This window comes from Trichoderma gamsii (genome assembly GCF_001481775.2).
Source record: "Trichoderma gamsii strain T6085 chromosome Unknown Scaffold_54.2, whole genome shotgun sequence".
Lineage (NCBI taxonomy): Eukaryota > Fungi > Ascomycota > Sordariomycetes > Hypocreales > Hypocreaceae > Trichoderma > Trichoderma gamsii.
The window spans coordinates 37,963-51,710 of record NW_020171391.1 but is presented as its reverse complement, the minus strand read 5'-3'; the positions used below and the strand labels follow the sequence as shown (position 1 = coordinate 51,710).

The 13,748-nt window shown below is 52.7% G+C and overlaps 3 protein-coding genes across 3 annotated transcripts; 1 reads left to right on the top strand and 2 right to left on the bottom strand.

Moving 5' to 3' along the window:
* Positions 1–260: 260 nt before the first annotated feature.
* TGAM01_v209972 (hypothetical protein) lies at positions 261–1,458 on the bottom strand (the record flags this gene model as incomplete). The annotated part of the gene is made up of 4 exons (XM_018810710.1): positions 261–422; positions 494–819; positions 889–1,090; positions 1,186–1,458. The coding sequence occupies 4 exons, from the start codon at positions 1,456–1,458 to the stop codon at positions 261–263; spliced, it is 963 nt and encodes a 320-aa protein (XP_018656083.1).
* Positions 1,459–2,582: 1,124 nt separating this feature from the next.
* Positions 2,583–4,692, top strand: TGAM01_v209971 (fused signal recognition particle receptor; the record flags this gene model as incomplete). The annotated part of the gene is made up of 3 exons (XM_018810709.1): positions 2,583–2,816; positions 2,888–4,390; positions 4,447–4,692. 3 exons carry the CDS (start codon positions 2,583–2,585, stop codon positions 4,690–4,692), a joined length of 1,983 nt encoding a protein of 660 aa, XP_018656082.1.
* A 1,111-nt stretch (positions 4,693–5,803) lies between these two features.
* Positions 5,804–11,921, bottom strand: TGAM01_v209970 (hypothetical protein; the record flags this gene model as incomplete). Its single annotated transcript, XM_018810708.2, has 2 exons — positions 5,804–11,391; positions 11,462–11,921. The coding sequence occupies 2 exons, from the start codon at positions 11,919–11,921 to the stop codon at positions 5,804–5,806; spliced, it is 6,048 nt and encodes a 2,015-aa protein (XP_018656081.2).
* Between the last annotated feature and the right edge of the window lie 1,827 nt (positions 11,922–13,748).

The following is a 13,748-nucleotide window of genomic DNA, read 5'->3' as shown; positions in this document are numbered from 1 at the left end:
GGAGCGGGAACCCCAAAAACGCCGGTAGCGCGGCAGTGAAGCTCATCTTGCTCTATCAGGACCTCAAACCGCGGCTTCCATACAACGCAATGTCCAGCTTTCTGGGCACCGCAGATGGACCTCTTTGTCTCGTATCTAACGCCTTTTGTAAAAAAATTATAGTGACATTGACTCCTCGTTCTTCATTCTCATAGATGCAATCCTTGAATCGTCGTCTTTCGCTTCTCTTGAAGGGTCTTTCACTTCCATTCTAGAGACTTTCAAGATCTGGTCAGAAGCCACATGAAAAAGAGCTGGACGAGATATGAGTAGAAGAAAAGAAATTGTGTCCTCTGGTTTCGCTTCGCCCTTGTGTCAGTCTGCATAGGACCTCCGGAGTTGGAAGATGTTTCCGGCAAAAGGACGTATTTCAGTGATCGCATCTAGACACACGTCGTTTCAGTCAGCGTTCTAAAGGCAGCAAGGGGACGAGTGAGGCGGTTACAAAACATACCAGAAATAAAGAATTGGCCAAGAAGGTGTAAATAAAGACCAGCCACCCGACCCAGCCGCCAGTGCCCTTGCCACCGTTGACAATCTCCGCAATGGCGATGGTAGCAATAATACCAACAAATTTATATCCAGAGTAGGCAATCAGGTCAAGTAGCTGGGACTGGCTGGAGATGCTCAGCAAGTAGCACCCCACCTTCAACGCGATGATTTCGAAAATAACCACACCGAGCGCGGTTGTTGCTGTGTATCCGAAAAGCTCGGGGTTAAATTTGCCCCTTATGCCGGCAACCAGAGTAGATAGGAGGATATATGTGACCAGTGCCATCACTATTCGTTAAAGCCATGTTAGCTGCCATTCGCCGTCCTCCATGACGAGTTATTCAATGCGCGACCAACCTGGAATGTACATATCGGGGCTGTTGATGTCATCTCGCGGGGGCAGGTAGCGCAGATCTTGACCACTCGCGCCAGTGACCTGCTTTCGGGACCAAGGCTTATGCCTCCAGGGGAAGAGGACAATGAAGAGCTTGTTGATGACGTAGAAATTGGAGACGTTGAAGTAGTATTTGAGCGCAGACACATTGACGTAGCGGCCAATCTAAGAAGCGCAAAGAGAGTCAGTAAGGAGGCAGAACACAAAGAGTCTCAGCTCGAGACGTCTAGACACGGAATATTGAAGAGAAAATCGCGTACGTTTTGTTCTACGTATTCCTGGCCATGCTTGAAGGCAGTCTGTCCAAACTGCGCCGCGACCTGGGCCGTAGGATCGTTCATGAACTGCCCGTATGCGCCAAAGGCATTGCCCATGTTGCCCCCCTGCTGCTGCTGGTATGGATTCCCCCCGTAGCCCATCTGATGCGACTGCGCGGAGCCCGGCGGCGGAGGCGGTGATCGGAGCTGAGGGACGGTCGAGACATGTTGCGGCACGGGATGGTGCAAAGGAGGCGACTGGGCCGCCCGATGCATGGCTGCGGGTTTGGCTGTGGCGTTGGCTATGCGAGGGCGAGAGAAGAGAAAAGACGTCTTCTGGCTTCAATTCGAGGCGGAGAGAGCGAGAATGAGCGCGTGGTTGGGTTGGGCCCCAGGGGTGATCGTTGCTGTGGCCGCTGTTGTCGACGACGAGTTTCGAGATGGCGAGTTTTGAAATGTGGTCGATAGCTTTGCTTGGCCTGTGAATCGAGTAGAGGCCCCCCCTGCAGCAGCGTCATAGGCCAGCTAAGGCACTGTGAGTTGGTGCTGCTAAGGCGCTGGGCTGCAGACGGGGTAGGACCAGGCCTCCAAATCTTGGTGTTAGTGGCAGCTCGTACCTGTGAGTACATGCCCACACGTGCAACACCCGCCGCTACCTCTGGATACCTCCCATCAGGTACGGATTCGCCGCTGCAGCTCTGCTACGGGGCCTGAGAGGCCACGGTATAGCAATCAAGAGCCCGTCCACAGCCAATTCCCACGTGATTCGGCTCTTGATCATCCGCGAATCGGCCTCGCTAGAAGCGTTCACGATAGTCGGGTCGCAGCTGGTCAGGATAAGACGCGGCAATTGGCAAGGACTACGAGTCATCACCAGTCTCGGGGATGGTTCGGTCGCCGGCGGAATTAGATGTAGAATCCAATCAGAAAAAGGACAAGTCCCGTCAATTATGATTTTTGACGCGTAGAGGCGCGGCGCCAAAGCCACCGACTACTGAAGTACACGCTCCTGTAGACAGATATTGAACCTTGATATCCCTAGTACGCCCTGCTATCTCCAGTTCCTAGGAGGCGCAAATCAACTTTCGCTACTCCAACTTGCAACCACACGCAGTCGCTTTTTTTGCTTCATCCCGACAAAGACGGTGTGAAATCTTCAAGCTTAATACTTGTTACTACTTTAATACTTGTCGGTCTTGCCAGGGTCGAGACTTCCCTAGCTGATTTTTTTTTTTTTTGCCTCCCAATTCCACCACCTTCCACTCCTTATCATCTATCTGATGACCAGGCCTTTTCCCTGATCTGGTCCTCAGCCTTCCTCTCTCCTCCTCTCACTGCTCCCACCGAGATCGCAAGCTATCTTCAAGTCTCCTAGATCCATCGCAGCCGGCAAATTCAACATGTTGGACGCCTTCGAGGTTCTCACCACGTCTGGTGTGGTTGTCTGGTCTAGGACTTATGCGCCAGTCAGCCCCTCCATCGTCAACAACTTCATTGCCGACACATTCATAGAGGAGAAGAAGGGCGGCATTGCGCCCACCGACTCGCAGTCAGCCGCGACCAATCCAGCCTACAAGAGCGACCAGCATACTCTGAAATGGACCTTTGTCAAGGAATTGGGCTTGATCTTTGTGGTATGGGAGTTCCCTGTCGACGTCATCCTCCGTCGCGTGCCTATACTAACAGCTGCCTCGCTTTACACCAGGTTGTGTACCGTTCTCTGCTACATCTATCATGGGTCGATAAGCTGGTGGATAATATCAAGACCATATTTGTCCAGCTCTACGGCGACCAGCTCACCAAGCCCCATACGACCCTCGTCGAGTGCCACTCGTTTGATGAATATTTCGACCAGCAGCTTCGAGAGCTGGACAGATCGAGTAATATCGGAACTATAAGCCCTATAGAAGAGGAAGCGCCCTCTCACGGCCAGCAATCGGCACCCGGCCTGACTTACAGAGGTCGCACACTCAATGGTGGCGGAGCCGGCACCCACGACACCGTCTCGACCGACTCTACGCCCATCCCAACGCCCGATGCGTCGCGCCCCTCGACCCCTGGCAACCTGGTTGTTGCCAAGGCCGGTCCTGTAGCCAAGATGTCCAGAAGAGCTCGCAAAGCTCAAAACAGTAGCTCGGCGCCGGTATCCTCTGGGGATGAGTCTTTGACCTCGTCCCGACAGAAGAAGGGCGTCAAGGCGACAAAGAAGGGGCGCAAGTGGAATGCAGAGGGATTCGCAGACGAAGAAGACGATAGCCTACAGCTGGATTACTCCCAGCCCAATCTGGCAAGCGAGTCGGAAGCCGAGGCAGTTGGGCGGTCCAGCGCGCTGGATGCTGTCGAGTCGTCGACCTGGGGATCTAGGAGTAAGGGGAAATTCATTCTCAAAGACTTGGGAGATGAAGTACATGATATCCTGGCGTCGGCAGAAGCTGAAAAGGCCGAGAAGGCCGCTCGCGCAGAGTCCAAGACGGGCCTTTTGGGGTCTGGAGTCAACACCATCAGCGGCCTCTTCCGAAACATTGTGGGTGGCAAGACGCTGACCAAGGCGGATCTTGAAAGCGCAATGAAGGGCATGGAGGACCATTTGCTGCGCAAGAATGTTGCCCGCGAAGCAGCCGTTCGCCTTTGCGAAAGCGTCGAAAAGGAGTTGGTTGGCGTCAAGACAGGAAACTTTGAAAGCATCAACGCCAAGATCCATTCGGCAATGGAATCCTCTCTTACCAAGATGCTCACCCCCACTTCATCGCTTGATCTCCTCCGTGAGATTGACTCCATCACATCTCCGCCCGTCACGTCGCTGCGAAAGGCTCGGCCCTATGTCATTTCCATCGTCGGCGTCAATGGTGTCGGCAAGTCTACGAATTTGTCCAAGATCTGCTTCTTCCTGCTGCAAAATAAGTACAAAGTCCTCATCGCCGCAGGTGATACTTTCCGTTCCGGTGCTGTTGAGCAGCTCGCCGTGCACGTACGAAACCTCAAGGAACTCACAGCTCGAGAAGGTGGACAGGTAGAGCTGTATCAGAAGGGATATGGCAAGGATGCTGCGACTGTTGCCAAAGATGCGGTTAACCATGCGACCCAAGAGGGCTATGATGTGGTCCTCATCGATACGGCTGGACGGAGACACAACGATCAAAGACTCATGTCATCATTGGAAAAGTTTGCCAAGTTTGCCCAGCCTGACAAGATTCTCATGGTTGGCGAGGTACGTTTCCATCAGATACCTGACATACTGGTCCATCTGCTAACTAACATCTCCAGGCTCTTGTTGGAACAGACTCCGTCGCTCAGGCTCGCAACTTCAACGCGGCCTTTGGCTCCGAGCGCGCCCTGGATGGTTTCATCATCTCCAAGTGCGATACTGTCGGCGACATGGTAGGAACTCTAGTCAGTCTGGTGCATGCGACCAACGTGCCCGTGGTGTTTGTGGGAGTCGGCCAGCACTACTCTGACTTGAGGAACTTTTCTGTCAAGTGGGCTGTGGGAAAGCTGCTGAGCAGCAACTAATAATGTATAACAAAGAAAATGAGCACATGAAACACCCCCTTTTTAAGACATTGGTAATTTTGGATATATAATATGATAACGGTATGCGGAGCCAATCGAAGAATTGACCAACTCTGCCCAATTATCTTAATAAAATTTTGCTTCAAATCCAAATGCATTCACAATATAAAAAGTAAAGCCGCATCAAGTACTTTAAATCTCCTTTGGTGATCTTCCCTTTTTCATCATTAATACTATAATCCTGCATACTAGTCCATACTATGCAATCGAATTTGGTCATTCTTTTCAATCTAGCATCCTCCCATCCTGTGTCATATCATAGCCCCCTTTTTCAATTTCACATTAATCGCCAAGGACGGGCTACAGTGAGCGCGATAACCCTGGGGTTCATATCAATCCGTCATCCATCCATCCATCCATCCATCCCACCATGCATATTAAAAAAGAGACAAATACAAAGGAGACAAGGAAAGAGGAAAAAGAAAAGAGCAGAAAATATTGAGACAGAAAAAAACCAAACAAACAGAGAGCTCAGCGGAGCAAAACGAGGTCAACGTCTGAGTTTCAGGGAAGAAGAAGAAAATATAATATGTATCAATATCGAAAACCGAAAATAAAAAACCCATCCAGCTTTTTTTTTAAAAAAAAGGAGAATGTGTTTTTTTTTCTCTTGTTGTTTTCAATGGCATAGCGTCGAGGACGGAATCTCTTTTTTTTTTCTTTTTGTTTTGTTTTTTGGTGTGTAGAGTTTTTGCGTCAATTTTTCAAAAATGAGCGACTGATCAAACAAGCAGCACATAAAATCCAAACGGGTATCTCTTTCTAAGGGTGGTTGTTTTCGCATTCTGATAGTTTAATTTGCAGGACGTGGCAAGTGACTTTGACTTGACGTAAACCTCAAGTTCGTGATGAAATACATGCATATAGCTGTATAAATCTCTCTTCTTTTCGGCGTAAGGAAGAAATAGCGAATATTAACGTAAAAAAAAAAAAGGTACGAGACAAAGGAAATAGTAAGGGGATAACAATCTTGTAGGATTACTCAGAGCGTATAGCTCAAGCATATATATCGGCTTTCTTTCTTCCACGCCAATGCAAAACATCATCTTCCTCAGTCCTCTTCAAAGAAGTCATGGTCGTCAAAGTCGCCAGGCTGCGCGTCCTCATCGTACACATTCTGATGTCCTAAATGAGGAGGTGTCACTGGCTCAGCTGCCAACTCCTGACGTCGAAGGGGAAGGTCTTGGAAGGGCCTCTTATCGGATCGATGAGACACGTTGGAATCTGTGCGTGTTCGATCATGAACGCTCTGGCCCGTGAATCGCCTTCCGATGCTGGAAAAGGCAGTGGGCTGTTGATGGCTGTCCGGCGTGGGAGGCTGACGAAGAGCAGTGGCTGGAGGGGTGAGAAGCCCGCTCACCATGCCGCCGCCATTCTGCTGTGCCGAGTCATTTCTACTCTTAGTTGGGGTGGAATTGCCCGTGACAGCAGGCGAACTCAACACTCCTGAAATTCCTCGGAAGCTAGTCTGACCACTCTTGCGCCAGTTGTCCCAAGCAGCTGCGATAGGAGCAATGCTTTGCACTACACGCGGCGTCGCAGCTTGGATTGTCTGAGCAATGTTAGGGAGAGTAATGGCTGAGCCACCATTCATGGCCCTCTCACGCTCTTGTTCCTCCATCTGCAGGTTGGCCTTGAGTCTGATGGCAGCATCCTTGACAGCGGCGCGGTCAAATCTGTCTCTGGAAAGAGCCGCGATTATGTCTTGAAGATCTCCCTGTCTCACAGCAAGAAGCTCGCGCAGCCAGTTAATCTCGTCGTCGCGCTTCGAGATCTTGGTTGCCGCATCGGGATCAAGTTCAGCAACAGTCTGCTCAAGTTCCTCGATGTGCTGTTCGCGTGCCTGCAGCTGTTCTTGGAGAACCATGATGGATTCCCGGAGAGCTTGTGGGGAGATCCTTTCAGGCATCTCAACCCGCTCTGCTGGTTTAGCCATCACAGGGCTCAAGACCAACGAAGAGTCAACGCCAGCCGACTTCGCAGCTTGAGCTGCGGCGGCTGCGGCCTGCTTCGTAATCTCAAGTTTCTCTTCAAGGTGAATAACGCGGTCCTGGAGAAGTTCGGTCTTGGATGTAGATAAGCTGAGACGCTCTAGGAGGTGCTGCTCTGTTCGCTGACCGTCCTCAGTTGCGTTGTTCAACTGGCGCTCATGACGAGCGTGGATATCCTCCAACTCGCTCTGATGCTTTTGTTTGAGTTCGACCAGCTCGGCGATCCTGGTGGACTGCGCCTCCTCAAGAAGCATCTCGTTTTGCGCCTTGGCAGTATCAATCTGAAGCCTGAGATGGTCAAGCTCAGAGCGCAGTTTCGCGTTCTGCTCCTCGTACTCTTCCCGAACAACGTTGACCTGGTTGTTGGCATCCTCGAGCTCAGCCTGCAGAGACATGCGAGTTCTCTTGACCTCGCTGGCCCCAGATTCACGAGCCTCTTCAAACTCGCGCTGGTATCGAGCAGCCGCCTGCTGGAGCTTGAAATTCTCGCTGCGAAGCTCAGACAGCAGCCCGTCAAGACGATTGCACTCGTTCACAGCACGCATGCCAGTCCGTTCGTTATCCTGAAGTCGTTCCATTTCAACTTCAAGACGTTCACGAGTCTTAGATTCGGCCTGCAGCCGTGCTTCTAAAACTTCTTGGCGCGCCAGCATGGCCTGTTCTTTCTTGATGCGTCGCGCACTTTCCTCCGCTACCTCGCGAGCGGCCTGACCCATATCGTTCTGAAGCGAGAGGAACTTAGCTCGCCATGTCTCTCGAAGTCGTTCGTTTTCTTCCAGTTGAGAAACGACACTTTCAAGTGACTTATGAAGATGCTTGTTTTCATTCAAAGCATGACCGAGCTCGCCATGGCTACGGCGTGCGGCTTCATCAGCTCGTTCCATCTCCGCTCTGTAAGTATTGTTATCTTGGCGAACATTGCGAAGATCGGTTTCGAGGACGTTGATCCTGTTGACCATTTCCGCTTGGTGATGGGTCCAGTGATCGCGAGCAACCTCCATCTTGGAAATTTGCAGGGCAGTCTTTCCTGCGGAGTGCTCTAGTGACTTGATAGCCTGGTTTCTCTCGTCCACCATTTCGCGTAGTCGGGTCTCTTCCTCGGAGGCATTGTGTAGCAAGCGTTGAACTTCGGAAAGGTTATCTTCGGCTGCACGCCTAGCTTTGACTTCCTGCTCGTTGGTGTCTTCTTGCCGCCTGGCTCTCGCTTCAAGCTCGGCAACACGGCCGTCGAAAACGCTGCGGTTAATAACTTCGACTTCCACCTGTGCCTCTGTAGACTGTAGCTTTCGACTGAGCTCAGCTACTGCATCTTCTGCGGCCCTGCGCTCCTTGATTTCATTCTCAAGGCTCTCTTGATCTAAGCGATGTCGCTGCTCGAGATCCATTGCCTTTGTCTCAAGTTCGCGGACCCTTGCAGCAAGCTCTTCGTTGGACTTGGCTTGCAACATGCCCTCGAAAGGAACAGAGTTGATATCGTCACGAGGCGCGTGCCTGGCACTGGCAACCAACAACTCTTTGATCTCATCAAGAGACCTCAGGAAAGTTCCATCGCTAGTGGCTTCCGTATTGACGGTTGGTAGATTGCGTGATTGCGAGGCAAGAGCTTCGATAACAATTGAACGGATCTGGTCCAGTTTTCGGTCCCTCTTGGGACTCGTGGAGCGACGAGGAGCAGGCTCATCGTCTTCGTCATCAGCATCGCTCTCTTGATACTCAATTGAGCCACCACGAGCATCACGTCGAGATGAAGGAGCCCGTTGGTCTTTAGATTTCAGAGAGTGAGAGAGGGTGAGAACAGCCTTCTCAAGGGGCTCAAGTCTGGATGCCAAGAGCGTACCGACGACGTCGTTAACACGGCCATCGAAGAACTGGACACGATTCTCAAGCTTCGAATGTTCCTCCTCTGAGAAGGCGCCTTCCCAGTCACTAACTTGGTCGCTCTCAATCTCGCCTTCTTCGAGTCCGCTGCCACGTCTCAGAATCTGGGCGCTCAGCGGCGGGTCTATGAACGGATCTTCCAGTTCAGTACTCAACAATTGCTGAGACGTGTTGTTCAGAATGTCGCTATACTTGCGTGGAATAACGCTCATCTTCTCGCGCGCATGGTCTGAAGGGATATGCAGCTCATCCGACGATGCATGAGCCTCGACAGCTGGACGAGGCCACTTGAAGGTCTCAATGGATTTGTTAATGCCCTGAGAATGATCTCTCTCCATTCGTTGCATGACCGCATCAATCTCCTCGAAAGTAGGTTCGCGCTTGTCGCCATTCGTAGTAGGCGTGGCATTGAAACCGCTTGTTCCCTCTTCTGCAAACTCAATTGTGTCGTCGTCATCATCATCATCCTCTTGCCCAGCAGTAACGGCGGGAGTTGGCTCGGCGAAACGAGATGAGGCCAAGCCAACCGACTTCGGCAAGGGTAGAGCAAATCGGGACCCAGTAAGACCTTTGGGAGTAAGCTTGCGTCTGGCGATTGCAATTTGAGGATCTTCAGGAGCAGACTGAGCGTTGGGCTGTGTGGATTCGGATAACCCTTCTCCATCTGAGCGAGCCTCGCTTTCGTCTGGAAGGTCCGGGAGAGATGCTGGAGTAGCCGCTGACAAATGTCGAGGTGTCAGTTCGAAAGATGACGTCCACTTGATAGATGCTTCAGCTGGTGACGTCTCAGAGGGAGCAGCAGTAGTAACCTGAGTATCGATCTGGTCAACCGAAGACATGGAAGTATCGGCAGGCAACACAGCTTCTCCATCAACTGAGCCTTCCTCAGCAAAGCTCCGCGATTCTTTAACCGACGATTCAGCCATGCCAATGTCTTCAGCCTCAACTTCACCTTCTTCTACTTCTTCCTCTTCTTCTTCTTCTTCTTCTTCTTCCTCTCCGATCAAGTCATCTGGTCTGTCGGCAAAGAGGGGCACATCATCTATATCTTCTGCAGCGCTCTTAGCCCGCTTAGCTCTGGAGTCGTCCTGAACGCGACCATCAGGCTCTCTGATATCACCTTCAGAAGCGACTGGCGATTCACTAGTAGATCTCAAGACGGGGACGGCTCTGGATTTTTTAGGAGCAACAGAGTCGGTATGTTGATTAGGTTCGATCCTGATATTAGTAAAGATAGAATCGGTCCGTCTGGGGAATCCCTTCATGCCACCTTCAGCAGGATTGGATGCAGCACCTTGGGGTTGGAATGGTGTAAATGCGGGAGCATCAGGCCGGAATTTGGGGCCAGATGAAGAAAAGTTAAATTCGCTCTGTCCAGGGGCAAATGCCGGAGCATTGACATTGATCTTGGCTGCTGGAGGCTCCTGTTGCGGGACTCCGAAAGGAGTCTGCTCCATGGCATCTGGTGCGCCAGCATGATACACACCCGGCTGGAAGCTAGGAGTGTCAAAGTTGAAAAGGCCAGGAGTGAATGTGCTCGTGGGATTGAACTTGAACTCTGGTGCTTCCACATTGAATTTGGACAAGGAAGACTTGCTGTCGTTGGCCGAATGTTGGCTACCAGCATTGTTAAGAGACACCGCGTCCTGCCATGGGTTGCTCGAAGCAGATGCATTCTTTTGATGCTGGCTGAAAGCAGCAGCAAAGTCAATGTCCTGAATAGGTGTGCCGAGATTACTGGGATTGGTCTGGATTTCCTCATAAGCATCATCGTCGACACGATGAGTTTCCGGAATGTCGTTCAATGGCCCAAATTGTGGCATGACATTTTGGTTAACGCCTTCAACAGGTTCGTCATCCCGATAGTAGTTTTGGGTAAGGGAATGACCCCGGCTGTGAGGTCGCGGGTGGTGCAAAACCATGGGCTTGCCAGGCTCGTTGGCAAAATGCTCAACTGGCGCAAAGCCGCCGGCAGAAGGCTGATGAGCATGCGCAGCAACAAAGGGCTGGTGAGCAACGGCTTCTGCTCTCGTCTGGGGATTGTAATCTTCATGTTCCAGCTCATTGCGTAGCTGTTCCTCCAGATGATACTCGGCATCATCAATCTCGGCTTGTAGCTGGTCTGCATTGCGCTGTACAGGCTCGGGGGTTTTGGATGGACTCTTGCCACCCACTTGCTCCTCCTCTTCTTCATCTTCCCTAACGTCTTGCAGGCGGGGAGAAGCTCTAGCGTACTGCTGTGGTAGATATTGCAGTGACTGATGCCTCTGGTGTAGATTGAACGCCGGGCTGCCAGTCTGGTGGAATTCCACGCCATAAGGAGACTGAGGTGACATGATGCCATTGAAACTCATGATGGATGGCGAATCTTGAGGACTCATACCCTGCAAGATACCAGCCTGGTTGGGCCATCCCTGCGGCGGCTGTTGGAAAGGTGAGTTGTTAGCAGGGAATGAGATGGACTGCCGGGCATTGAATTTGCCAGCCACACTGAAGGGTACTGGCGAGGCGCCCGATGCCAAAGGGCTCTGGTTGGCGGCAGCGCCGGGGATGAAGGGAGTTGGGAACGGGAAACCGGGTATCGCATGATTGCTGGACGCTGAGGAAGTCGGAATTGGAGGTGAGAAGGGCAGTGGAGGATATTGAGCCGAAGGTAGTCGCGAAGGTTGTGAAGATATTGAGGGTGCAGCTTCGGGTTCATCGTCTCCGAAAGAGACGCCAAGAGCTCTAAGCTTGGCTTCTTGTAAGTCATTGACATAGTTCTTCCACGCTATAAGAAGTAGTAATGTTAGTCATCAGCCTCTCTTGTGACGTCCGGGACAATTTCTGAAAAATCATACCATTCAGGTCTGGCAGGACCACTGTATAGTCTCGTTCATAGCGCTCTTGCGCCAAATCTTCAAAACTAGGCCACTCCTCTCTGCTTTGAGATTCCTGAGTCGTATCATCCTCAGCCGGCAAATCGAAACCGTCTACATTATACCCTAGCTCCACCCACGAATCAAACATTCGCTCAATCTCGTGTTGTCGAAGAGGCATCGGCGGTTGTCCCGAGAGACCGCGCTCATCGTCCCGTGGTAGCGTAACTATGATGTTCTTGCCCTTCCACGGCACCTTTTTCTTGATTCGAGGCGTGACAGACGGGTCCCTGAGCAGGGGCTTGTCTGAGACTTTGATGGGTGGGATCGCCTTGCTGCCGTTTGGTTGTTCAGCCCCAGGCGGCGTCGCCAGGTCGTTGTGGTTGTTGGGGAGGGACAGGCCCACGACGGAGCCCGTCTCGGTGGCAACTGAGCTTGCCATGTCGTCGTCTGCTTCCGACTGTAGAGGATCACCGGCCTTGAGAGTCTCAACGCTAGAGATGGCGCGAGGATGTCGAGATGTGGATCGAGACTTGGCCCTATATCTGCTCGACGGCCTAGGTGTTCGAGGATCTCGACTTTGATACCAGTCAGCTTCCGAGCCGCTCAGTGAAGAGTGCTCGCTGCTGTCTCCGTCGCTAAACCAGAGTCGAGCTTCGGTATTCTGGTCGCCGGCGGTGTGAGTGCGGATCCAGCCCTCGGTAAGTCCCCTGTTCCGACGCCTGGCCCTGTGCACAAGCACGGCAGCGGCAGCACTCGTGGGTAGAAGCGACTGCACCGGGGTTTGAGGCCGTCCGCTCAGGATAACAGGCGGCGGGCGCAGGAAAGGAGTATTGATATCCAAGGAGTGGATAGGGAAGCTCTCGGATTCGTCACTCTCAGACCCCTCGCTTTCGTAGCTCTGGCGACGAAGGTTGACGTCGCTACGGAGATATGGCGAGCCCCAGCTGGCAGTGCCAAACTGGTCGTCGTCGGAGGCGAAGTTGTCGTCGCTGTCGTCCCGCTCGTCGTCGTCGATCTGGAAGTCGTGGATGTCAAATGCAGGCGCCCTCAAGATTGCCGAAGCCCGTTCGGAGAGCTTGGGGGCAGGAAGCAGAGGAATCGCCGGCGACGATCCGAGCTCGTCGTCTTCGTCGTCGGCTGTAGAGGCTGTCGACAAGGCGGGAGACGTCGGGGTCCTGGATCCCGGGCTAGAGTCTCCAAGGCCGTCCTGCGCAGGTGCAGCAGGAGGAAGAGGGATTGTCGACGTAGCTGAAGACGACGTTGTAGCGAAGTTCTATACGAAGGGGGAAAAAAGAGGAAGGAAAAAAAGAATTAGCTACTCTGCACTTTTAAAGCACATGGCGGTGTTGCTGCATAGGAAGCGGGCCCCGGCCAAGGCGTCGGATTGGAGATGCTGCTCACCAGGTGAGATCAGCGCAGACGAAAAACGTGTTCGCCTGCAGCTGAGTCTCAACATCCGCCTACTGGAAGTCCCTCTACTTCTTACTCGTCCGTTCCGTCAACTGCCAGGGACACTCCAGCAAACGTCCAGCGGCTGGCCGTCGGGGGGTGTGAAAATACGCGACGCGTTGACGAGGCCACCAAGGACGGATTAAAACTAAATAAGAAAAAGGGGGGGCGGCGGGAAAGGAAACTGGGGACCAAAAAAAAAAGGCGCGGGTGTGTGAGTTGCGAGAGAGTGTGTGTGTGCTGGTACAGTATCAGTATCTCGTCCTGGATCGGATCTGGAGTCGAACTCGGGGCAAAGCACTCAAGCAGCGCCGGGACGAGGACAGAGTCGATGAGTGGCCGCAGTCATTGGGGAGCCGGGCTGGGCGGGTCTGGGGTCAGAGGCGAGGCTTGAGTCTGGCGGCGAGAGATGGCACAGCAAAGAGGACGGACGGACGAGAGCGAGAGAGAGAAGAAGAGGGGAGGGGAGTGAGCAGATGGACGGGTCCGGATGGAGAGCTGCAGCTCCGACTGAGTGTCGTGGCCCAGTTGCCAGCGAACAGCTCCAGCGGCCTGCGTTTTGCATCGGTTGGGCCTCCAGCCAATGGCCAGTATACGGGCATGCCTAATGCGACTAGACAGCTGCCCGTATAGAGCTGCGAATAGCAGGCAAATGCCCCGTCTGGGCGATGCTACTCCATCCGAGTGCAACTACGGGCTATATCTGGCCTGGAATCTGGGCCTAGCATTACTACGGGGAATTAGAGCGATGTTGGAAAGGCAGTTGGCAACAGCTGGAGAGCGGCAAGCAGGCATATAGCCTGTATGAGCGCTCGGT